The sequence below is a fragment of the Molossus molossus genome, unplaced genomic scaffold (genome assembly GCF_014108415.1).
Source record: "Molossus molossus isolate mMolMol1 unplaced genomic scaffold, mMolMol1.p scaffold_m16_p_19, whole genome shotgun sequence".
NCBI classification, from domain to species: Eukaryota; Metazoa; Chordata; class Mammalia; order Chiroptera; family Molossidae; genus Molossus; species Molossus molossus.
Window position 1 is genome coordinate 18,238,069 of NW_023425354.1, and position 27,246 is coordinate 18,265,314.

The 27,246-nt window shown below is 37.2% G+C and overlaps 1 protein-coding gene and 1 pseudogene across 2 annotated transcripts in view; both read right to left on the minus strand.

The window, feature by feature from the left end:
- The window catches only part of ACACA (acetyl-CoA carboxylase alpha), a 250,284-nt gene that overhangs the window by 134,882 nt on the left and 88,156 nt on the right, over positions 1-27,246 (minus strand). For both annotated transcript variants that reach the window (XM_036267833.1, XM_036267834.1), the window contains exons 25-30: positions 24,565-24,689; positions 17,159-17,272; positions 15,850-15,963; positions 14,892-14,981; positions 12,277-12,395; positions 1,929-1,952 (exon numbers count right to left, since the gene is read on the minus strand). In XM_036267833.1, coding sequence (XP_036123726.1) covers positions 1,929-1,952; positions 12,277-12,395; positions 14,892-14,981; positions 15,850-15,963; positions 17,159-17,272; positions 24,565-24,689 — 586 coding nt within the window. The remainder of the gene's footprint in view (positions 1-1,928; positions 1,953-12,276; positions 12,396-14,891; positions 14,982-15,849; positions 15,964-17,158; positions 17,273-24,564; positions 24,690-27,246) is intronic.
- Positions 7,330-7,496, minus strand: LOC118635192 (annotated as a pseudogene).

A 27,246-nucleotide genomic window follows, 5' to 3' on the forward strand; every position in this document is an offset into this window, starting at 1 on the left:
TTTATAATCAAACATTTCTATACCAAAGTAAACATACCTTCACCAAAAGCCCTTAATAAATCCCAGCAGGATACAAAAGGGCAGAGCATGGGTCTCACAGTATGTGTAAGCATGACAAACAGGTGCTAAATGGAGATGCTCAAAGAGAACTGAACTGATTTGTTCAATCTAAAAACATAATGAAGCTGTATATTCCTTGATGCACCTCTGCAATATGTACTGATAAATAATACTGTAAAGTGTTTCTGAATGCCCAGTCAATCAGGGCAGCCTGTTAGGAAGACCAAGCTGAAGGATGCCTCTAGGACTTGCCTGACATGTTACCAGCATACTGATCAGAAGAAGTTCAGAGTAAGGCAATGGCACCTGAACGTTGGGGAGCAGCTCCAAAATCTCCTTAAATGCACCACCTGCAGCGTTGCAGGGGGAAGAGAGCCAGCAATGAGAACTTGAGATCTGGGTACATACTGTACTCTACTGTAAATTGTAATTATAAAAGGCAATGGAGTTTTTTATAGGATGGAAGTGCTGCTCACACAGACCATAGAGACTGACACTCCAGGTTTTTATTCCTTTGGCAAATTATGATGATGAAGAAGGTACTTCATCTTTTGACAGTACTAGGGAATTGAAAGCTAGAGTGGGAGAGGAAACCATTGATACCATGAATGAAACAAATAAACAAATGAAACACACAGCAAGCAAGTCTTATACATGGTGCTCACTAGAAACTGGAATTCAGAGTTGTAGGAACTCCAAAATACTTTCATCCTCTTTTCTAGGATCACCAAATATATTCGCTAAAGGAGCAAGTTTGTGAGGCATATCTTTTCTACCTGCCTGGTATTAGACAGGAAAGATAAAAGGGTTCCAGATACACTTAAAGGGAACTCCATCTGAATAAGCTAACAGGCTGTGCTTGTGGCAAACATGGGGTTAAATATCTTTTTCACTCAACTGAACCCCATGGGAAATATACACTATTTAGTTTCCCTCGGTACTAGGTTCATGGGCCAGGACAGCTAAAGGCAGGCAGGAATGAACCAAGCCCCACTCTCCAAGGGTAGGCAAGAGGACCAAACAAAAGCACTCCCTTTCCTCTCCCCATCCAAATTGGACTCTAAAAGCTATAACGAGTTTTGATTACTTAATATTTAAGGGGAGAGGGGAAAAAATAAACATAAGCCTATAAATATTTCAATGTATAATTGATCATGTACAAAGGACTCGCCACCAACTTATTGCTTTAGCATTTTGTGGATTCAATTCCAATCAGAATTGCTTTCCTCTCAAACTTGCATTGTGTTGCCTTGCTTGGTCAGAAGCAGGAGGAACTCAAAATACTAAACTGACACTTGTGTTATATTGGCCCAGAAACCTCTTCCCAGGGCTATACACATCAAAATTTAAATACACTTTTCCAATGTGAATCTTACTATAGATATGAAATAAAAACATGAGATCAGCTATTTCTGCATTTGCATTCCTCTAAAAGGAAAAGCAAGTAAGAGAAACTCAAAATTGAAAAAATTAGGAATAATTTGCCAGGACAGGAGTAACCTTAAGGGGTTCTCCTCTGAAAGCCCCAAACTAGATATATAACTTAGTAAAAAAAAAAAAAAAGATCTTTACAGCAAAGCTGAACATCAGGCAGACAACTCCCCTAACATATACAGCTAGATGGGAGCTTTTCCATATTGAGGCTTTTCAAGTAGTGCTTTTTGAACAGCTGAAGAAAAGCTGAAGACATGTTTTCCAAATAGAAAGAATAACTTAGCACATCCAAAGGGGAGCTCAAGACTGACTCCCTGGCAGAAGATAACATATTAGCATGTCCAGTATAGTGCTGTTTTCCCCCTGATTTCACTATTCTAAGTTACAAAAAAGGTGCTTTTAATTGGGAAAAATAAAAACTAAACATACGGTACCTGTTTAGCGTGGGGATGTTCCCTCTGTAATTAAACAACCACAGTTAGTTATTTATAGGTTAGTAAAAGCCATAATAAAAAAAATTGTCAGAGCAGATACAGACCAGTCACAAGGAGCTGCGATTTGGCAGCGCTGGCACTCAGCAGACATAATTAAGTGCTCATTACCCTTCCATCTCCAGGGCGCCTCCAAAGAGGCATGCCTCCTGACCTACCTCACCACAGCAGCAGTTGGTGGAAAGGGTCGAAATATATTTACCATGAATTTTTTTAAATAGATCTATTACAAAAATAATGCAGAGTAGTGATAAAACAGGCTCATGAAAATTAATTTAAGTTATATGATATGGTATATTAAGCTTCAACATGAAATACAATTCTTGACAAGATTCTTAAAGAATCTTCTTTCTTGGTCCTGTTTTACTAAAAATGTAATAAGGAGGTCCAGAGAAGTTGATTCTATAGCCCTCCCCTACCTTAATTGGTTTTGTAGAATATGTGATGAACCTACAAACTCTCATCCAAAGAAAAGAAGCCAGAGGGTTCCCAAGCTGCCTTTCTAAATAAGTCTCTTCCACTATGCTTTTCATCCCATGGATTTGGGTGAGATAGTGGTTGTGGTGGTAGTGGTGATAAGGAGGGTACTTTGTAGTACAGGAGCTTGAAGGAACTGAAAATCATGCAGGAATGTAATGATAAATGATTCTATGGCTAGAGTGGTATAATATGTAAAAATTAACACTCTTTAAGTTAAATGAATTTAGGGAAATAATAACTTTTTAAACCTGCTATAAGCTTAAAAGCTCTAGGCCTCTCATAAATAAAACCTTACCTAAATTTGGCTAGTCCTAGATTTTCCCAGTAAAGAATGTGCCAGCATCCTGAGAAAATGACTAGGGTAGTTATGGAAAGACTGCAAAGCAAGTTTCCTATATTCTCTTTGGTCTTTGCCACCAACTCTTTTTGTTTCTTAATATGATTTCAGTCATTTCCTCAACTGAAAAAAAAAACAACCCAAAACCCCTTATTTCCAATGTTAAAAGGGCAAAGTTATACTTACCACCCACAATTTAGGAGGACTGTAAGGGGGTTGATTGGTTGATATCTTAACCTTCTAACATTCTTTTATCAGTATTTAATCATTGTTGGGGTTTTCTGGCACGCAGAGGACTTAATGGGCAGAACATAGTGGGTGGTGCTGATGATATGTGGGAAGGAGGAGAAAGGGAGGAAAATGATGCACTTTCAATGGCAGTGAAAGGAGCAGAACAGACTGAGCTGGCCATATAAATAAAAAGCTGTGACATATCACTGCACACAAACTGTATACCTCGTGTGATTTGTGAGTAGCAATGCTCTCTGCATCAAACCTGTATCACAGAGTGAATTCATAAGACAGCAGCAACCTACGAGTACAAAAAACCTGCACCTTTGCTGTGTGAATTCTTTGAGCCTCTCTCACTCAGGGGAACGGGTTTCATTTTACAAGACAGCCTTAGTTATAACACACTGGGCCCTCATCAACAAAGTATGCATAGGTTCTAGAGCAGAGGGAGGTGAAACTAAAAAAAACTAAATGTAGATGCTAATGAGAAAATAGAAAAGTCTTCCTTTTAAGATATAAAGAATTCTAAAAAAAGGAGCCACTTGTACAGTCCCTTCCCATGAATCTCACTCAGTTCACAGAGAAGAACCTTACAACCAAAGCAATCTCAGGTTCCACCTATCCAGGTTTATGGAATTTAGAAACCAGTATAATCTCTCTCAACTGTTAACCAATTTCTTAAACTAATAAAATGGTCTCGCCGCTTCTTTAGCTACACTCTAATCCCTTAGGGAGTCTTTACAGGATAAGGGCCAAGTTTTCAGCAGAAAAGGGCCTGAATTGAAAAGAACACCACAAACAAAAAGCCAGCCTTTCTCCATCACCAATTCTCAACCTCTCATAGGGAGCCCCTTGCTGCTTTGTTATAGAAATTGTGCACCATCTACACAGTATGGGGTATGAACAAAAACTCCCAACATCTCCAGTTTTTAAAGGAATGGCACCAAATCAATTAAGTAAGAGGTAGGTTTAGAGGCAGCTTTCCCTTTTTGGTACAGTAAGAATCTGTGGAGCTAGAGGGAAGGAAGAATAAATTATTTATTACCAGGTAAATACGTAGCCATGTCCATAATGATCACTTATATATTTTGTTACACTATCAGGGGCTATTTGATTCATTTAAGAATATGACCAATGTGGCATACTGCACACCACTATGATACACTAGAAAGCTAGATGCATGGGCTGCACAAAAATAAACAATCAAGGAAGAGAGTATATATGAGTTAAATATTCCATTTATGTAGCTAAAAATAAAATCTACTACATTCCATTGCAAAACCATCATGTAAAAATAGTCCAATTGCTCAATTTCCGATAAAGCAATCAACTATATTTCTAAATACATGGGATATAAATTCATGTCTCATAAGACATTTGCTGTTTAGGCTAGTCAAAGCATTTATGATGAATCTTCACATGTAATGTTTATATAAATATTGGAATCATTTTCCTTCCAGTAGAATAGCTCCATTTTACAGATGTGATTAACTGAGAAACCAGAGGGGATGCTTTCCAAGGACACTGTTCAATAGGGTGTCATAAACTAGAATCTAAACCAGGCAATTTCTCATCTCAGTTTCCGAGGCTAGCATTCCACATCAATGTAGAATAAATTTAAAGAAGGACAAGAGAAATCCTTTGAATTCTGAAGTTCTTGGCACTAAGTCACCTCTGATTTTATTGATCTGTCTGCCTAGAATGGCTGGAGAGCCTGCTTCAATATGAATGCAAAGTCAGAGTTGCTGCCTGCTAGCTGAACCCTCTTCATTTAAGGAACACTGACTTCTCTGGCAGTCACAAGTTCTCTGAGCCTTTTGCCATCCCTTCCAGCTGAATTTCATTTTGCTTGATTCTAGCTGGCCCTATCTAAATCTTTTATCATATAAAAATGCTCCCGATTCTTTTTGCCTTCCAACTTGAAGAGGGGAAAAAAGACCCTACATGAAAATGATGGGGATGCATGCAAACAAGCAGTGGTTACATCAAGCTGTGACTGAGAGCCATATAGGGCAAATCTTTTGAAATCAGGCAGCAAAGCAGAATCAGAAGAGGTCGGCTGAATAACCTACTAGCAGTTGCTAATAGCAGTAGCATAGGAGAAAGAACAATTTGACTGGCTGTGACCAGTGGTGGTCTCCTTGCGTGACTATATTTCTGCAGGAGAATCCAAATCAAGAGCTTTAAAACACATCTAAACCATGTATTTCTATGGGGATCACCTCTACCACCTCCTTGCAGTTTGGATGCCCTGATTCCAATGCAGACCTTTAGTTTACAAAAAAATGAACATTAATTCATTCATTTGCAGCCCCTTCAAAGCCCTTCTTTGCTCTGCTGGAAGATTTTGCTCTTTTGGAAACAAGTATGCCAACAGAGCTATAGCATATTACTGCTGCCTGCTGTATAATTAGCTACAAATCCACAGCACAAAACTACAGGGATTTACAGGTGCGCTGGATTCTGCTTTTCCTTCCCCCTGGAATCAGCTAGTCTTCCTTGACAAGAAGGGACCTTGAGCTACTCTAATGATATATTGAGAGTTTAAAACTCGATTCTCCAATCTTACAAGTCTAAAGTGCCAAAATAACACAGCAGAGACGAGCAGCTGAGCCATGGATGCAGGAAAGCACTTTGGTAAGCACTTAAACCTGCTGAGAATCTTCTCTTCTCCTAGATGCTTGCATCTTATCAGCACACTACCCCGAATGAAGGAAGCAAGTGCTGTAGGATTTTATTTATTTATAGCTCTTTCTAGCCTGCTAACTACAACCAAGTGTTCCTGCTGCTAAAAAAATGCTACAAGTTGGGTGACTTTTGAGTGTCTCAATATGATCCAAAGAGGGGTCTAATCTCTGGGTGTCAAAGATTATCAGAATTCTCAAATACGGCAGCAGGCTGCTGATTAGTCACATGGAAGGCTTCTGATTCCTGAACTTCCTCACAACCTTCTTCATAAAAAGAAGGTCCAGAGGCCACCCACTGACAGCTAAACATTGAAGGTGCCAAGCAGTCTAAACTCAGTCATGACCAAAATGTGTGCTATCAGGGAAGAACACAGCCGACCTCTTCTGGATAAGAGACATGAAAAAAAGGAAAGTGCTTGAATTAAAACATTATAACAAAGGAGACCAAATTCACAAGGAGCAAATAGCAAAGAAGGTACAATATAACTCAACTAAAGCATGAATTTCCATCTAAAAAAATAGGTGGAAATAAACACCAATAGGTCCTCACCCATTACATATACATAGAAACATACAAAATATACTTCCATCTCCTACATCAATTGATGTCTTATTTGAATCACAGGTAAAATTTCTGAAAAATGAACTGTGTTTGTTAATGTGTATTACTCATGAAAATCATCTGGAGTTATAAATTTTAAACTCTCAGACTGTCATAGTATGTACAGCCATATGCAGAGCCACAGAGTTTATGAGATAATGTACTTTATATATGTTTGTATAAATAGAGTTATATTTTAGAAAATGAAATACATAGGCTGACTAAACAACTTATCTGTTTCCAAATTATTCTTAGTAATTTAATATGCCCAAAGCTAAGTGAAATCTGAATGTCAAATTATTCAATGAAATGCCCAGAATAAAGATGTTTAGGATGATGCTTTAGTGTATGTAACAAGCTTTTCCATCACTAGTCCAGTAAGTGATAAAGTAGGATTTCAGAATGGGGAAAAAAGACACACACACACACACACACACCTCGGGCTCTAAACCCTGGGCCTAACTGGAGAAGAGAAAAAGGAATGCTTAAATTATATAGTCTGAGCTCTGGGATTAATCCATGTATAATTCTGGTAGAATTCACTAAAGAACTGGGCTGATGAAATCTTAGACAAGAGAATCAAGTCTGGATAATAATAAAATGTTCTCTAAGTGCAGACCAGATGTCCACACTATTCCTGCACCCAGGAAAATGACCAAAGAAATTCATTCACTTCTCCTTTAAAAATTATTTGCTAACTGATTACAAGTCACCTTAAAAAAAAAAAGCAAAAATCTCCTCCCCTCAAAAAAAATTCACATACAGTAGGATATAGCCTTTAAATGCTAAGAAGAAATAGAAAGAAAAACACACAAACACACATGTCACACATGTATAGCTTCCTTTTATGCTTAAATCAGGAAAATCTCTATAGCTGTTGCTATTCAAGTGAAGAGAATTTAAGAAGAAAAGGGTATATTTACACTAAGGGCTTCCCTGAGTGAAGTTCTAATAACTGAATCCTCTGGTAAGACAGACCTGGGAATGCCAAATAAATGAAAACTATAGCTTCCAGAAAAAACCTGGATAGAAAATCAAGAAGAAGATAACATACCTTGACTACCTAGCAAGAAGGATGATGCAGAAAGTCATTGAGATTAGAAATAGTTTCCAATTAGCAATAATCGTGCCTTAGATAAACCTCACTGGCTATGATACTGCTACTGCACAAAGCTTGAGATCAGAAATAAACTGTTTAGTCATCTGCTTCTTTTTTTGAAATATTGAGACCAGTACTGGGAAAAACAGTCAAATTATATTGAAACACAGAGTAACTAAATGTCAAGGAAAAGTTTTTGTCAAACAAGGTAAATAAGTGCTAGAAATCTGTTGTATAAAAAGGTACCAAACATGTTGACTACCCAATAACTACGCAAGTGTACTAAAAAAAAGGGGGGGGGGGTGTCTTCTCCCTTCCTAGAGGCTGCTCCACTTATTTGCAATGGAAATTATTGTGTTTTGCCTGTTTCCCTAAAAATAAAAACATGCCCTAATGGGACATGGGTTTTCAATACCACCAGTATCAAAACATTTTCCTGAAAAAATACTCTACTGTTGTCAATTTGCAGACAGAAAGCCATGTTTCATCCCAATCCAAACTGTAGGAATGGAATTCTTGCTTTAATAACATACCTTAGAAAGATATTCACTTCTAAGAACCTGCTGGCTGCATTTAGTCTTCTTCAAATGAATGCCTGGCTAGGAATGTGAAGACCAAGTGCCAGGGAAGAAAATGCAAAAATTGGTTAAAGAATGTATCTATTTTTTCCCCCAAGAATTTTTGGTTTGTCAATCCCAATTGGGAAAAATAGTATAAAATTCTGTTTTGCATTGATAATTAAAATATGTATATTCATATGCCTATTCTGTTCTCACTGAATATTTTAAAGCAGGCTATAGATGTCAAAATAGACTATAATATCAGGTATAGCTAATTCCTGTAACTACTAAGAACCAGCAAGATAAAAATAACAGCTTTTTTTTTTAATCCCTCCAAGGGGTGCTACTAATAACATAAAACAAAAAGGACTTACTATGATAGTCCTAATTAATTTTTGATCTAGTGTTGAGCTGTCCATATGGCTAGGAAGTCTTGAAATATGGCTAGCGTGTATCAAGACATGCTATAAGTATAAGATATACATAAATTTCAAAGACTTAGTATGAAGAATGAAAGATATCTCAATAATTTTATTACAATTTGAAATTGTATCATGAATATAATGGGTTAAATAAAATGTTATTAAAAGTAATTTTATCTGTTTATTACTCTTTTAAATGTGGCCAATAAAAAATTAAAAATTACATATATGGCTTGTATTATACAGGAATTCCCCCTTTTCTGTAGTTTTGCTTTCTGTATTTTCAGTTGCTCATGGTCAACCAAGGTCTGAAAATATAAATGAAAAATTCCAGAAATAAACAATTCCTAAGTTTTAAATTGTGCGCCATTCTGAGTACCTCACTTCATTTCATCACATAGCCATTGTCTCATATCATCATAAGAAGCGTGAGTATAGTACAGTAAAGACTACATTCACATAACTTTTCTTACAGTATGCTGCTATAACTGTTCTATTTTATTATTAGTTATTGTTAACCTCTTACTGTGACTAATTTATAAGTTAAACTTTATCATAGGTACGTATGTGTATATATGGTTTGGTACTATCCATAGTTTTAGGCATCCACTGGGGATCTAGGAATATATCCTCCATGGATAAGGGGGAATTGCTATATTTCTGCTGGATGGTGCTGATCTAGCAGGATTGATTCTCAATTGCAGTTTTTCATCAAAATTATCAAAGCTTTTTTAAAGTGGCCCCCTGGACTCTGGTTCAAAATAAATCAGAATCTTGGAAGTTAGGACCCCAATATGTATATTTTATAATACTTCCTAGATAATTCTGAGAATCATTAATTTAGAGGTTAGTAGACATAGTCATGTCCTTGAGCCTTACAGGACTGGGATGGACTGGAATTGTTTATTTCTGGAATTTTTGGAATGGCAGATAGTCTCCTGTAACTTATTTCTATAGAATAAGAAACAAGGTGCTTACAACCTGCTTGTTCAAAACAGTAAGAATAGAAAAGAATAACAGTACTAGAGTTAGAAAAAAAAGTTGAAACTTGGCTCAAAACTAGCTAAAACTAGAAGACCCTAGAATTCTTTTGTAAAGTAAGCTGACCTATTATATAATAAAGAATTTGACTGGCATTTGTCCCTGGTTCCTGAGAGAGATTAAATCCTTGGAATTTCTCAAGTAATATTCATGAGCCCCTTGGATCACACCTGAATTTATGCTGGGAGATGAAATAACTCAGGGTAGGGGCTGCTCACTAGAAAGACCAACCATGTGATTAGAGGGTTGGGGGCTTTGAGCCTGCTGGACCCCTGTGGAGGGGAGAGGGACTGAAGATTGAGTTTAATCATGTGGCCTATATTTCAATCATGCTGCTATAATGAAACCCTAATAAAAATTCTGGACACTGAAGCACAATGGAACTGTTTGGTTGGTGAACACATTGATATGATGGGAGGATGATATACCCTGATTCCACAGGGAAACAACAGAGAAACTGTGTTTAGGACCCACCCAGACCTTACTCGATGTCTCTTTCCATTTGGCTGGTCCTGATTTGTATCCTTTATAATAAAATCGTGATCATAAGTATAGTGCTTTCCTGAGTTCTATCAAGTATATTGTTCTAGTGAGTTATTGAACCTGAGTGGGTCATGGGAACCCCGAAATTTGTAGCCAGTTGGTCAAAATTGCAGTGGTCTGGGAACACCACCTGTGGCCCAATCTGAAGTAGAAGCAGTTTTGTGGAGAACTGAGCCCTTAACTTGTGGCATCTATTCTAACTAGAGGTGGTTAGTTTTACAGTTAAATTGCAGTATACCGGTTGGTATCAGAATAAGGTTACAATTTCAAACTGTAACAAAAACATTTGTAAGAAAATACAGAATCTTCTAAAACAATATTCAAGTTGTACTAACTGAATAAATTATACTCTAAATTAAATATATCATTCTGTGATTTAATCAGATAATACATTTTATATTCCTAAACTAACAGGGACTTTAGATCTAAAAAAGCATTAAAGTAATTTTTACGTTTTTCTGGCTGTCAGATTATTTTATCTTTCCTTCTTTATTTGCTCTTTACCTTTAAATCTATACCAATAATAATGATAATAATAATAATCCAGCCATATGTAATTTTATTTTCACACAACCAAGAAAGACTTTCGAGAGACCACAGAATTATAGTCTATCCAAGTCTGGTCTTCATTCATGGGGGGTGCAGTGTATCTCAGACATTCAAAGGGACAAGTATACAAGTTTTGAAACCATATCAGAAATAATCAAGATTCACACCCCGGAGATAGAAAGGTGAATAAGATTTCTTAACGGTTAGGAATCATTTCTCTCATTTTCTAGTTGACTATCCCTCAGCAAACTGGACACATATCTGCAAATAAAAAAGTGGAACAGGGAGAGCAATTCAGAAAGACAAGGGGAGCGATGAGGAGGGAAGGAATCACAAGCAGCTTTGCAACCTGACTACAAATCACTGCCCAAAGGAAGAGGTGTAGAAGCAGGAAGAAAAGGAGAATGTCCTGAGAATTACAAAGAGCATTAAGTATAGCTTGTAGTTCTCTATAATTATTCAAGGAATGCAAGAAAAGAAAGACGACCGAGGGCTGAGCCCATGTGTGCCATGAGGACTTCGCCGCTTGCGAAGGACAACCATTCGTTTCTAGAAAATGAGATTCTGAAACCCATGAAGGCAAAAATGAACTGAGAGATGCTTGCGAAATCAAGGACATGATTTCTCTGCCAGCCATAAGGTATTTTTGAGGTAGAGAAGTGAAAGGATCTTCTGAGACAAAGAAGAGAAGTACTTTTTCTGAAGATGCCTCTCTCTCTGCTCATCTGCTGACCTCTGCTGGATCAACAGTGGCATCCAGCGGCCAAAAGTCTCAGCACAGACTTCTTTGTCTCTCGGAAGGTTTCTACTGCTCTGGGTGAAGTGGTAATTCAGAACAAAGCTATTTCTGTTGTCTATAACCAAGGATCCCCAAAGACATAGTACTCTGCAATATAAAGTGAAGAACCAAAGGCTATAAAGAAGAAATGGAGGGGGTAGCTTAAGATTGGCTGTGGTATTTATATTTCCTATGGTATTACTAAAAAGAATGAAAATACAAAAGGGGATGAACATATGTGTGGGTAAAATTCCTAGGTTTTCACTGCCTCAGAATACTTTAAAAATAAATGAGTATACAAGATAAAGTGTTTTCATTTTAAAGCAAAAGCAATACTAAAATAAATCTCCATATGTACAGTTAATTTTTTTAAGGGCTTAGGAAAGGGAAAATAGTGGAATTAGCATGGCTTAATTAAGTAATTTACTTGAATTTAAGTTGCTTCTGGAATGTGATTTTTAAAAACTGACTGCATGTCAAATGCTAAATTCAGGTGTCTGTTTTTAGGGAGATAATGAAATTGAATTAGGTATAACCTTAACCCAAACAAACATATTAAAAGGAAAAGCTTTCCACCCAAGATATTTTTATGTTCCAAGTATTCACTTAAACTGTTAAAAAAAAAAAAGATCTTCTGGCAAAGTTCCAGCAAGTAAAATGTTAGTAAATTCTTTCTGACTTTAAAAGGAAAAAAAAACTATGTTTCCTCAGTGACATAATATAACCAAAATGAATGAAGTAATCCTCAACTTTTATCTTTATCAGACCATACTTTATCTCTCCAAGTCAAAGTAAAAAAAAAAAAGTGGGTAGTAGAGGTTCTCTTCTCATGGTTTAAATTTGTTCATTTTCTGGTCTACATTTCTAGCTTTGAAAAAACATAGGGTCATCATACACATTACTCCCCTAAGTCTCCTGATGGAGTGCTTGCTGGCTCAGATGCACATACCAGCTCAAACTCACCTGTTTGGATGAGATGTGGGCAGCATGAACTGGAATTCCACCACGCAGGTGTTGTCCTTAAGCTGGCGATGTTGTACACTGTTAAGTTCATAGGCAATATAAGCCCTTCGAACATATACCTGGTTAAAAAGTAATCATCAGTAAATACACTTTAAAAACAGAAGCTAAGAGATGGTTAGCCCAGAAAAGGGAGTCCTGAAAAGAGGTATTTCATGCAGAAGGTGGTCTGTGGTGACAGAAGTCTGAAAGATTCTGTATAAAAATACCTTGCTTTGGCCCTGGCCTGTTTGGCTCAGCAGTTAGAGCGTTGGCCTGTGGCCAAAGAGTTGCGGGTTCGATTCCGGTCCAGGGCATACCTCGGTTACAATTCATGGACCCCATCCATGGTCGGGGTCATGTGACAAGTAACCAGTTGATGTCTGTCTCTGTCTCTGTCTCTCTCTTTCTCCCTCCCTCCCTCCCACTTTGTCTGAAAATAAATGAAAAACTATCCTAGGGTGAGGATTTTTTAAAAAATCACTTTGCCTGGCTGGTGTGGCTCAGTGAACTGAATTTGTCCCATGCACTGAGAGGTTCAGGTTCGATTTCCAGTCAGGGCACATGCCCAGGTTGCAGGCTTGATCACCAACTGGGGGTGTGCAGGAGGCAGCCGATCGATGCATCTCTCTCACATAGTTGTTTCTCTCTCTCTCCTGTACTCGCTCTCTAAAAAAATCAGTAAAAACATACTTTAAAAAATACCTTGCTTTAACTAATAAAGCTGGAATCTTTCTTTTGTTGTTAATCCTCACCCAATGATATTTTTCCACTGATTTTTAGATAGAATGAAAGGGAGAGAGAGAAAAACATCGATGTAAGAAAGACACATTAATTGGTTGCTTCCACGTGACCCAACTGGGTCTGGGGATCGAACCTGCAACCCAGGTACATGCCCTTGACCAGAAATGAACCCGAGACTCATGGGTCCATGGGCCGATGCTCTAACTGCTGAGCCAAACCAGCCAGGGTTAAAGCTGGAATCTTAAAACTATACCCATGACTAGAAATGAAAACAAACCTAGCCTGACTGCTGGACACCTCTAGGTGTGCCATAAACCTTTCACACTAACCTAAATTCAGGAGAAGGGTTGCTCTTTAGCAGGCGAGAGCATATAGGGGTGGGAAACGCCCACTCTACGGGTGGTATAAGGCCTTCGAAATCCATATCAGCTAACATCATACACTTCACCAAATTAGCCTGCCCAAATATAGCAGGCTAATTTTTAAGTTCATAATATTGTATGGCCTTCTAATGGTGTTATAAATGTACAAATGGTACCTGGCAGAAAAAAGATTCCCCACCCCTGATAGAACCACGACTATTAACTCATTATGCATAATCATTTCAAAAGAAGATAAAAGCAAGCATGAGAAAAATGAAAGGTGCTGATTCTGGGCCACATGAGGAATGAAGATAGAACATAGAAAGAACTGTACTATAGTCTAACCTTTTTACTGTCTAATACCTTTATTTTGTTGTTTAATTTCTCCATTGCCCGAAATCAATTTCAGATTATTTCTATTCCCCAAATACTAGGCAAAAGCAGTATGTCAAACACACTACTTGACTCAAGAGTTAAGAGAAACAGCAACAGGCTACATCTCAGCAAAAATCATCAGTCCAACCTTACGCACTTCAGATAATTTGCCATGTATATAAAATGCTACGTGGAATTCTATCAGCATGTGGAGACTTCTCATTAAAAGACATGAAAGTACTATAAAATACTTAGATATTTTTAAAATTTGGTATTTACTGAGTAGGAAACATTACACTTTACCCACAGAATACAAATAGAGTAACTAAAAAGAGCTTCCAACAGATTGCAGTGATGTCATATTACATAAGATCATCTAAAACACCCCTTTTCCTCATCTTTAAAAAACATCCACTTGGCAATTTTACAGCAGTATTCAGGGCCTGCAATTTTTGTGCTTAATGAGGTAGTGAGCTGTAGTGGAAACAGAAAAGTCTGAGTCAGATTCAAATGCAAACTCTCCCTTATTATCTATGTGAATTTAGACAAGTCACTTAACCTCTCAGAGTCTCACTTTCTTCTTATTTCATGAAGTAATTGTAGGATTAAATGAGAAAAATAAAGTAAAGCACCTAAAACACAGTTCATTAAATGTTATTACTTTTTTTCTCATGATGAAACATTTCATAAGAGCTGCTTGACAATTCAGAATATAACTGAAATCCATTTTATTTGCCCTAAATCACAAAATGGTACATGTTCTTACCAGCCATATTTTTTTTCACTTATTGTGCTATTGGGAATCCGAATTCATTATGAAATGGGAGAATCAAATATATCTAAGAATTAGAGATTGTTTACAAATGTTGGCAGCTGTTTTCCTGTGACTGGAGCCTAGAATATGTTGATTAGTTCAGTTGAAACACTTGGGTCAAACAAGATCTTAGTTCAGCATTGGTTTCAGAGGAAAAAGACTCTACTCTTAAGAACTAACTTTAGGCCAAAGAAAAAAACTGATATGATAGCCAAATAGACTGAAAAAATCAACAAGAAACGAAGAAAAAGGTCATGTTACATTATGTTACTAAGAAAACTTACCTCCAGAGCTGCCATCCTCACCACCTGGTTGCTGTGATAGAAGAAGTTTGGAAGGACATCAAAAATAGATGTTTCGGACAAGATGAGTTTCTGGAAGGTACAAAGACAATCTTAAACCATTAAAACCAAAAGAAATTTCAATGGAAAATATTTCGCATTTGAAGCATTTTAGTGAAACTTAAGAATTTTGTCTATGAATGTCATGTATGAACTTTCTTTGTACTTTAGCTTCCTCAAGCTACAAAATGAGGAAAGTAATGATACCTATGCTTTAGGCTGTTGTGAGCATTCAAAAAGTTAATAATTCTTAGAATGCATTAATGATATGCTAATATAAGTGTTTATGACTATTATCCTTTCTGACATATATCTGCACTCTTCTTCTTAAATATTATCTCAATACTAATGGTAAACCATAGATTTGAACCCCAACTGAAGCCCTCTATTTCAACTATGCACCAAATAAACAAAAACATCCTTCTTCCTTCTCTAGGTTCCCCAAAAGGAAATCTGACAGAAAGCCTGAAGATTCCCTTGGCTAGATATAACAATATTATCCTTATGTTCAGGTAGACAAATAGAAAGTCGTTCCTGAGAAAATGATGTTGTTTTAAAAATAACAGTCAAGATCCTTCCAATTTATAAAATTAGCCAGTACTCTTGAAAAATCGGCTCCATATAAAGCTTAACAGTAAGCATTAAAATAAAGTGAAAGCACAAGAGGTAGTAGACTTCAATAGGACCCTTTTATCAAGGCAGGCCTATTTGATTTTTAAGCTAAACCACAATTCTAACAGTATTTTTAATAAAAAAAAAAATTTGTAAGTACAAATAATTTTAGAAAGTCAAGGTATAAAACTTCATTACGTAAAAAAAATCAAAATTGATTGATTGATTACTCAATTAAACTATGCTCAGGAACAAGAGTATGAGAGGTAGAAAAGGGCTGTAAGTATACCTGCAGGTTCTCAATGCAAAACTGATGTCCGTACATGTCAATAGCTGATAGGAAGATAGACTCGACTTGGTTATGGCGAAGCTCATATGATGGCAAATGGGAGGCAATAAGAACCTAGAGCGAGAGCAAAATAAGAAGCATAAGTTCCTGAGGGAGTGATTATTCTAGGCTCCTATTAGGCAGCTCTGATACAAAAGCAATAAATATAAATCTCTAAGTGCAGACATCAAAGATAAAACAGAGACCAAGTAAAACAACTTCTAGGTCCTGTAACATAAAGCTAATGCCACCAAATACTGCATCTCAGTTGACTCTCATGATGATATGCGTTGGTGGGCAATTTCCCATGGGGATTGGGGGAAGGGAGAGAAAACAGCTTCAATCAAGTTCCATCAGTGCATGTGATTTACCAATGCAAAGCTGCTAGTTCTCAGGACTGCTTGACTAGCTGTTAATTGGGAATTGGGTCTGGCAGGAAGCAGCTGTGGGGAAGGTGGATGCAGCAGAGCTAGCCTCCTGCAACTCTGAAGTAGAAAGAAAGATCAGGGAAAACTGCTCTGACAGTCCCATGTACTCAGTATCAAGGAAAAGGCGTCAGGATGTAACACCAATGCATGTGAGGGGCAGAGAGAGTGAAAGCAGTGTCACAAACAAACAGGAACACGGTAGGACCTGAATACTCTCAGCAGGTCACTGAGAGGTTCAATAACTTTGAGTAGTTCAATGACATGGATACAATTGTAGAGAAAGCAGAAGGTCACTGAACAGCTTCAAATGCTGCTTCCCTGTCAGTGCCCATGCACTGAAACACAAAGGGAGCACCAACTCTTGGCTTCCCTGCTGAAACCTTTTGGAATGGAAATGAAGACTACAGGGTGAAACTAACTGGACTTCTCTGGGGTTGTTCTGATTGCTAGCACCTAAGATTTATTTCATCATATTTCTGCTTCCCACACTTGATTTTATCCTATACACTTAAAAGTTTTCACCTGCTTCTAAGCTCTCTTTGGGAAGTAAGAAATACCGAGTCTATTGCCTTCCTCCACATGACCCTGATTTACCACCACAGTGTTAGCAGGAAGGGTGGGGAATGATAACAGGATTTTATATGGGGAAAGGGCTCCTACTTTAAAGAGACTCAAAGTTAATCTTCTCCTTTCTCTTTAAAAAACACATCCCACATGAAAACATTTGTTCTGAGGGGAATGGGACATAGAAATTTGCATCTCTGTAAGGTGATGAAGTAAAAGCTCATTGCACAATCTATGAAAACCATTCCTGCCTCAAGATAACCAACAAGTGTCCTTACCTGGCGTGCTCGAAGTGCCACTTTAGCATTGGTGGTCTTACTGAGTTGAGTTAGCTCCGTGAGGATATTCAGCAGCTCATCAGTGAGTGTAGGGTCCCGGCCACACAACTGATCCTAATTATTTATGTGGAAAAGAACATATATATATATATACACACATGAAAAGAAACTGAGGTGGAGAGGACTTGGAAATGGGGAAATGGGAAGAAAAACAAAGTAAACATAGCTGGATTAATAAAAAATGCAAACTTCCTGGCATATTTGTTTTGTTTGTAATTGCAAAGAGTATGGTAAAGATGATCCCAGAGGAAGTTGCTGCCAGGGGAAGAAGAAGCCTAAATCCCTCAGTCATTCAGATTCAAAATTCCGAATGTATTTCTTGATAAACCAACACTATACTTTTAACATGCAGAAGAAATTTTCAGAGACCGTTAAAAGGGGCCAAGGGATTCTGAGTAAGAAATAACAGATGATGTTTTAAGAGGTTTAAAGTATACAGGGACTAAAGGCTTCCTGTTCCCTCTCCCACTTTAGGGGGAAAAGGCAAAATGTAAAGCAAAAGGAACCACTCTTGGTTTTCATTCCACAAACCAAATGTTTAGCATCCCAGGAGAGTACAAAACAGAAACACAAGAACAAATTATTCATTTATAAACACACACTAAATAAAAACACCATCTCATATTCTGACAATTTTTTACCCCCAAATCATTTATCTTCTTGCTGTACCAAGAATCATTATGTGATATCTAAACATGGTGAATCCTTACATGGATTAGAAGAAAACACAGAGCTCCTACAATACAATCCATGGTTTATTCAGCACTGTGTCCTTCCTCTCCTAAAAATTAAAAACCATTAAGAAAAATCTTTATCATATTTTGAGAAAAATATTTCTTCTCCAGTGGAATGTCAGTTTATTCCCTAAATTCATCCATGTAATTTCATCTAAGCTGAAAAACTGCTTAGTTCTTAATACCACACCACATAAACTATACACATTTAGGTATAGTTCCCTCTACTTGGAGTTTGAAATAATTACCTTTATATTTAGTAAATTTTTATTCTCCCCTTACTATCTCCCCTTACTAATAGGATATGAAAGATGACCAGATCCCAAAAGGCTTCCTGTTGCTGCTTTTTAATCTCCTCCCTATCTTGATTACCAGCTATTTCCTTGAAGAATCTCCATTTCATACTTATACTTTCCCCACCTCAGGAAGAGTGTTTACAGTCCATGACCACAGCTATAGAAATAAAAGCTTGGGGCTTTTGGCTTTTGGAGCATATATGAATTTCCCAAAACATTTTTTCTACAACCCCTACTACTTTCCATGTCACAGAGTAAATAGTTTTGAAGAGCTCAACATCACTACACTGGAAAAAAAGCTTCTCAAATATTTCAGATACTCTCTGGTTCCCCAACTCACCAACCAGAGGTCTGCTCCAACTGTCCAAAGTTGTAAAACACACAATGGGATTTATAGTTAAGGAAGTGCAAGTGCACACATTGTTTTCACCTATTTAATGCAGGAATTCACTCATTTGAATAGAAAGAAGAAAAGCTGCTCTAAAAGTGACTATAAATCCAGGGTTCGGTTGAGCGTGTAGTCACAGACTAGAGGACCTATTCCACCTATCCTAAGGCATAAAAGCAAAGAAGAGGGAGAAAATGCAACAAAATCTCATCTTTTGTTGAGAATTAACAAGCAAAATAGAAACTCAAGGGATTAGAGTGGGGCAAAAGTAGGTGTATGAAAAATAATACAATAATTAATAAATAATACAAGATAAACTCTGTGTTTCCTGTACTCACAACTGTAAACCGACCTTTGCTCCACACTGTACATAAAATTACAAAGAAAAAAAACATAAAAATACAGAAGGAAAGAACAGATAACAGTGGGTAGGGAAATCAAGATAAGTTTTTGTTACAAAAATCCCTCTTTACCTATTGTTCCTAATAGAGAACACATATTCAATCATCAGAATGACCTACTGAAATATTTTAAAACCTAACAGATATCCTGGGTAGTGCTACTCTACAAATAGCCAGACTAAAGTCTCAACATTAACAACAAAAGCCAACATGACAAAATGAGAACACTAGCTACCTACCCAACCTATTTCCTTGAAAGGAAATCCAGCTTTACTGTTTGAGATTAAACTAAAGTAAGTAAAAGTAAAATTATGGTTTTGTTTAACTACAGATCCTGTTCTAAGTTTAAAAAAACAAAAACAAAACACAAAACCACTCTTTTTTAAAAACATGTTTTGAGTTCTTCTTGCCACTATGAGAAAAAAGAAGTGAGAAAGGGGGTTGGGAGAAAAAAATATATATCTGTAAGAAATGTGATCTATGCAGATTAGAAAATATAGTAGGTAAGTAAGTATTCGTTCAGTATCACCAAATGACAACATTCCTGAGCTCGTTGGGATAAAGTACAGAAACCAGACCTTTCTGGAATGTAAAATATCAGACTGTGAATTAACCACTATTTCCATTAGTTTATCCTGACTTGGAAATTTTCCATTCAAATATTATTTTCTCCATTGTCATCATTAGCACTTAGACAAAGATTGGCAACAGAAAATTATGTATAATCTTCGAAACCCTCTCTCATCCTTGACCTAGACACAGTGTTTAAGTCCTAGAAAAAAAAACAAAAAACAAAAAACACCCGCCAGGGAAGGAAGACCTTTCTGTTCATCAGAACCACCCATCCTAAGATACAAACATCCAAAAGGAAGTTTAGGATCCTCTAGCCTAATAGACAGACTTCCTTTGGGCAACTTGACAGTCTAACATCACCATTTAATCCTGGTGAACATTTTGTAACAATAATATTAATGGTGACAATGTCAGCAGATGTTTTCTCATTGTAAAGCAGTTCATTTAATAAACCTACTTGCTGATTTGGGGATTACAGGTCACTTGCATAAATCTGCAGGCCTAAGTAAAAACTATTATTCAGTAATGGTTAAGATTGGTACCACAAAGTTATTTCTTGATTTTATTCTTAATCCTGATGATAGCTAAATGATGGGGAATATAACAAACATATTTAAGTGTCAAAACCATAGCCAGAGTTACCCAGCTGACTGCCAGAAGAGCAGAAGGTAGTCCAACCTGATCTTAGCATCCTAAGATTTGAAGGCAATTCAAAATGAAAAGAATGTGACCTAGTGAGTAATGAGCTCAAGACATTAACTATATTCAGATGGGTGATGCACTAATCCCAAAGCCATCAATGGACTAGAAGCTTCTTCCAGTCACAGCTGGACTTTTTGACATTCCAAGGATGGCATGAAATAGGTTTAATAAGAAATTAATATCACATTTATCCAGTAAACTGGGTTCACTGAGAAAAACATTCTTCTTTAGCACACATTGGACAAAATTACTTGAAATCATGTTATGAGGAAGAAAAGGCACTGATCAATATTTTAAATGATCTCTGTCTAAACCAAACCAGAGGCTCATCGGCATAGCATTACTCAAGGAAGAATTGGTTTATATCATATTCATGTGCACCATCCCAGAAATAATATATAAGTAGTGAGGGACAACTCCTCAAGTAGTTGCTGTCTAGTACTTGGCTATCTAGATAGCTATGAGAATGTTGATACTTTTTACTGGTACCAAATTGCTTAATTTAGCTAAAGAGTCTCCTAAATATCTCTAAGTAAGCATAAACAATGTTCTAAACTTTTTCCTGGAAAATTAAAGAAATAAGAAGAGCTTTCAAAACAATAAACTTACTGTTGTTAGTCTTCCAGACTTTATTTTCCACTGTGGCACAATATTCCTCAAAATGGAGAAAACTTGACAGAACTTTAGCAATTTACTCAATATTTTGCTATTCCAATAGGTGAAAGATTAGAAGAAACTTGCTCATGAGTCCTTGAGGCAAGTTACCACTAGGCAAGTTATGTTAATAGCTGGAAGGGATGAAGGCTTCCTTGGAGCAGCCCGTGTTCCAAAGGAAGCCGGGGTTTTCTTGAGCCCTCGCTCTAGGCTCAAAAGCCTCAGAAAATTTCATCTAGCTCACCATCACATTCCTACTTCTGGAAAGCAGAGATTGGAATGCCAGGCACAGAACCATCAATCCGGAAGCCAAGGTAAGCCAACAATGTGAAACCAGCTGAGAATACAAACTAAGGGATTCAAGAGCTACCATGTCCAGATGATACCTGTAAAAGACAGTAAAACCTACAGAAAGAGTAATCCAAACAACTAAAATGGCTTTTACCAGCTACCACCAGTAATGCAGATGTGGAGTGGGAGATCTGACCACTGCCTAAGAAGGAAAGAGGGAGTCCATGCCTGGCGTTCATTAACATCAAATAAGAAATGAACACATTTTAAGCTTTCATCCCTGCTCCTTAAGTCACTATTTGCAGGCCCTCAGCTCAATCATATCAGTTAACTTCTTGATTTCCAAATTTCTAATATGAGGTAGAAACAGCTGTTATTTCAAAATAAATTTGATGATATGAAAGCCTATAGATCCTTCTATGTTTAAAGAATTTTGTTGTGTTCTTTTTTAAAGAAAAATGTGAAATGCCAAAATAAAAGAACAAATCCATCTTTCTGATTCACATCTTCAACCTTCTTCCTTCTCCTTCCCTTCCTCCTTCACCTCCTCCTCCTCCTGTTCCTCTCCTCCCTGTCCTATTCCTACAAACCCAAACACTAACAAAGTGCTCAGCCTGTTGGAAAGAAAGTTTGGGTACTATCCACACAGGTAAGAAGTAATCAGGATGACAAGGTGGGGGAGAAAAAGAACAGCAGCAAGTCAGAGTCCCATTGGCTTCTGCCTGTCCTGACTGGCAAAAGCAGAAAGCAAAGCCTGAAACCAGTTCTCTGACAGGGCCCAACGCCTCTGCAGCACCCCCGTGTAATTACACACTTGAGTGACTGGACTCTGAAGAAAATTGAAGGCCTGAGCTCCGAACAGCTGCCATTTTCTCTCTCCATCACACCAGCGTGATTACTTGAGAAATGAACAGCCCCAGCTCAAAGCTACTCCAGAATTCTCAGAGGAAATATGGCTCCGTGTTCCAATAATGAGATTCTTAAGGCAAGCGTTACTTACAATCACTCCGCAAAAGGAGCGAGCCGAGCCCCTATATCTTACAAATTAGAATTTAAGAAACCCAGCGACAGTCTTGGACGATCATTACTCTTCTGCTGCTCCAAGGATTCTGGGCTTTGGTCTATTTTTAGTGCAGAAAACTGTTACGTCCTTAAAAAGGTAATCATAATAAAATGAAAACTCACCATAATTAGCTTCCTAGAAAGGCAAATTCCACCCCATTTTAGGGTCAAACTGACAGATTTTTCCACTCCCCCATCATTACCCTTTTCTGCCAGAAAGTCCTGGCTTTATCCGAATGAGAATTAGCAATCTTTGTATTAAAATAAAATTTAAAAATCTAACAAGTCGGAGATTTCTTCCCTCTTTGAGAAAAAAAAAAAAAATCAGTCAGGGTGCCATAGATAATATCGCTTCTCTGTCAAACCTGTCACTTACAGAAACTGAAATATTACATAGTGCTAATATATATTTTTCCTTTCAAATGCATCTCCTGGTTTCCCCACCATCTAGCAATTCTAGGTTAGCAAAGGTAATGAACTCTCCCTGCAATTAGATACTTTTTAAAGTGGGTATTCTAAAAAATGTATATCCTCACGAGTTAACCAGCTAGGCAGATAACTGAATGAATGGCACTGTTGTTAACCAGAGATGTGAGGTAGATCATTTCCCTTCATTCTGAACTATGAAATAAAAAATAGCAGTGAAGATTTATGGTTTTTCTCCTCCAAGAAGGAATGATGGAATTAAGGTACCAAAAATGCTAGTCACAAAGGGATAAGAAAGGAAACTCTAGAAGCCAAAGTTACTCCAGTCACCCCCAAAAAGACACACATGCAGGAGCAAGGCAATTGTTCATGGGGTAGGGGACTCTAAGAGTAGCCCTATTGTTCTGTGATTCCTAGAATTAATTCTACCAGAAAAACCTAAGAACGAAGAACTTACAAATCATCTTTAAAAATCTGTAAATCCACAGAAATTCCACCCATTAGTCAAATGTACGTTAGTCCTGTTCATATCTACTAGTTTCACCTCTCACTCCCACTTTCTACTGTCATATCACTAATTTATGGGGACAAAAGCATGTATCTACTCTCAAAACAATACTCTTGGTTGCCATTTGTCCCCGGCCCTGACTGGGGTCGTATGGGTGGCAGCCACTCGGTGTGTCTCTCTCACATAGATGTTTCTCTCTTTATTTCTCCCTCTCTCCCTCCTGCTCTATGTGAAGATAAATATAAAAATGTCCTCGGGTGAGGATAAAAAACAAAAACAAAAAACAATACTCTGAGCTTAGATGTCCATGTAAATAAAATAGAAAGGGACCAAAGAGGATGCAGAGTAAATTTAAATGTCTTTCTTTAGTGGGGGAAGGGCAGTACTGGATTTCCAACAGTTGTTTTGTTTGTTTGTTTGTTTGTTTTTATCCTCACCCGAAGACATTTTTGCATTTATCATCAGATAGAGCGGAAGGGAGAAAGGGAGGAAGAGAGAAACATCGATATGAGAGACACATCGAGTGGTTACCACACACACAACCCCAAACGGGGCTGGGGACAAACTACAACCAAGGTAAGTGCCCTTAGCAAGAACCAAACCTCGGACTCTCTGGTCCACAGGCCGACACTTTAATCACTGAGCCAAACCGGCCAGGGCCCAACAGTTGTTTTTTGCTTTTAGGTTTTGGACACAAGAGCCACTGTTGATTTCATGGAACAAAAAAGAGTTATAATGAAAAAGTACACTGGCTGGATAAGACTAAATTTTAAAGCTACTGTCATGAGTGACAACAGTAATGAAGAAGCACAGGGCATGTCTAAGTAGAGTCAAGAGATCTGAGTTCCTGTGCATGATTATATGCATAACAGCCAGAACAGCTCCTTCCTGACTGGAGCAGGTTCCTTCAGGTCAAAGACAAAGGTAGATGTAAGAAATTGTTAATCTACAACTCAAGCCCTACTCATCCCACAATTATAAAAGGCAAAAGCATTTCACCAGCTGCTGTGGATAAGTGGATTAAGTGTCGAGGTTCCAGTTTTATTCCTGGTCAGGGCACATGCCTGGGTTGCAGGCTCTATCCCCAGTAGGGGGTGTGCAGGAGGCAGCAGATTGACGTTTCTCTCTCACATTGATATTTCTGTATCTCTCTCCCTTCCTCTCCCTCTAAAAAATCAATAAAAACATATTTTTAAAAAGGAGGGAAAAAAAAAAAGACAGGAGCATTTCCTCTGACCACAGCCATCAGAAGGAGAAATACTTTTTTCACATCATTAACCATCCTTACAAGTTCTGAAAATTTGTACTCACAATAAGCATTGTGACTAGAAGATTCTTCTTGGTGACTTGAGCATGAGAGAAGATATAGTTCAGTACTGTGTTCATGTCACTCTTATTCTCCTCCCGAAGAGCAAACACACATTTGTCATAGTGACCTGCAAGCAGTAAAAGTAATTGGTCCTCACCCGTGTATGAATGTTCACATTTACATGCTATTTGTTTTTTTTTTAATGTCTATAATTCATCTGATAACCTGTGAGAAGACACATCTTAAGAATTTTCTTGGAGGAATTTGGACAGAATTGGCAGTGTGGTTTAGTCAAAGGCACACTGGAGTAGGAGTTAGGCAATCTAGCATAAACCTGACCTCAAAGCCTCGTTCTGCTGCCAATTTACTTTGTGCTCCTGGGAAAACCACATTACCTCTCTGAGCCTCATTTTCATTACAAAAGAACTGCGAAGTGAAGGAGGGTGTACCAAGAGACTAAGGGATTGGGATTTCCAACCTCCCACCTTTACTCTGAACTCTCATTTAGCTTCCTGGAATGATTTCCTTACAAAAGAGGATTCTGCTGCTTAAAAAGAAATGTCAATACCATTAAACCAGATTTTTAAAGCTTACACCAACTTAAGATTCTGGTTCCATGTTTGACTCACTGAAAATGTTTAACCCTAACTAGAGCGAACAGTTAGTTTACTTATCAATATCCACAAGAAGAATGGCTGCTAGCTCTGGAGTCAACGTTTTCCCTTGTAAATCCGTGAAACACCTAAGAAACGCCTAGGAATTCCAAATCCAAACTAAGGCACAGATCAAAGAGAACCCTGCATTAAGTCAAAAGGTCTGCAGGGAGAGAAAACTTAAGTATATTTTCACTGGCCTTTCATAAGGCCACCAAGAGCAGGTTAATTCTGCCCAGGAAAGCTAAGTTTTGCAATAGACGCATAAGCTTCAGGTATACTGCAGTGATACCTGCCATGGGATATAAGTAATAGTCACTTCTTTAGGAAACAACTTACCTCAGAATTAAAACCCCAAGTAAAGGAGAATTAGTGTTTGAGGAGTTTCAAGGATGAGAATTTTATGAAATCATGAAAATATTAAATGATTATTGCCTCAGTTCAGATTCCATGTTGTTACAAACAAAAAGAGTGACACTGAAACTGCATTACCATGGATTCCTAGAATACTGAGTACACTCAACCAGGGCAACTCTGTTTTTATCTGCTTTAAATATTAAAGATTGACATAAGATTTTCTTTTCAAAATAAAAATAAATATATTTAAAAAACAGTAGACGACAATATCTAAAAAGATGCCAATTTCATAAAAGACCCATTTAGAACAAAATGGAAGCTTTTTAAAAATTTGATGTAAATTTACATTTCTCCCAACCAAGACTTAGCTTTGACGTGACAACAGAAATATATCTTGGTAATTGGAATTACTAGGACTAGAGGAAATAAAAAGAATATTTACTCAGGGGAGAGGCAGTAGAAATATTAAGCAGGAAGAAAGCAATGATACCAATTGTTCTCTTTTTAAAAACTTTTTATTGTGAAATATATACATACAGAGGAAAAAACATAAACATTCGTGTAACTGTCATCTATCTTAAATAGAACATTTTTTAGTGTCTTTGAAGGATCCTATGTGCTCCTCCTCAGAAACAACTACTAAGCTGAATTTTGTGTTAATCATTCTTTGGCTTTTCTTTACATTTATCACAAATGTATATATAGTTTCATTTTCCTTGTTTTTCATTTTGGTAACAATGGAATCGTTGCGTATGGATCTTTCAGTAACTTGTTTCTTTCCCTTAACACTACATTTTTGAGATTCATCCTTTTGTCCACATGTATAACTTGGTTCATCCATTCACTGCTGTATAGTAATCCATTGTAGAATTATGCTGCACTAGAATTCGGTTATCTATTCTACTTGTATATATTTAAATTGTTTCTGTCTTTCTTACTATCATGAACAATGCTGCCACAAACAGTCCTGTCTATGTCTCTTAATAAACACATGTAAGACTTTCCCTCAAGTATATTATCTAAGAGTAAAACTGCTAGGTTGAAGAGTGTACAAAAGTTAAACTCTATTTAAAGTATTGACAAATCATTTTCTAAAGTGGTTTGCACTTTGGAAATTTGCACTTCCACTTACAGAAGCAGTGGAAGAAGATGAAGTGACTTTTTAATTCTTGCTCATCTCATTGTGATTTTGGCTTACTTTCTGTAATTAATAATGAGATTGAACATCTTTTCAGAATTTTGTGTTGCCCTTTCTGTGAATTATCTCTTTATATCTTTGGAATCCTTTTTCTATTAGGCTGTCTTTTACTTATTGATTCTTAACAGTTCTCTATACACGCTAGACACTTGTTAGGTGTATGTTTTGTGGCTTATATTTTCAGTCTTTTTATAGTATCTTTCCATAAACAGAAGTTCTTAAGTGGGGTCGAATTAATTAACCTTTGCTGTTATAGTTTGCATTTGCTGTGTCTTGTATAAGATCTTCCCTACCCTGAGGTCATAAAAATATTCCCCTAAAAATAATAGTTTTGCCTCTTTAGTACACGTTTAAGTCTTTAATTTGTCTGGAATTGATTTTAGTGTGTATATGGTATAAGTCCTATTTCTTCTTCTGCTTTTGCAAAATGAATGCTTACTCTGTTATAAAGTAAGTGTTCATATATGTGTGAATCT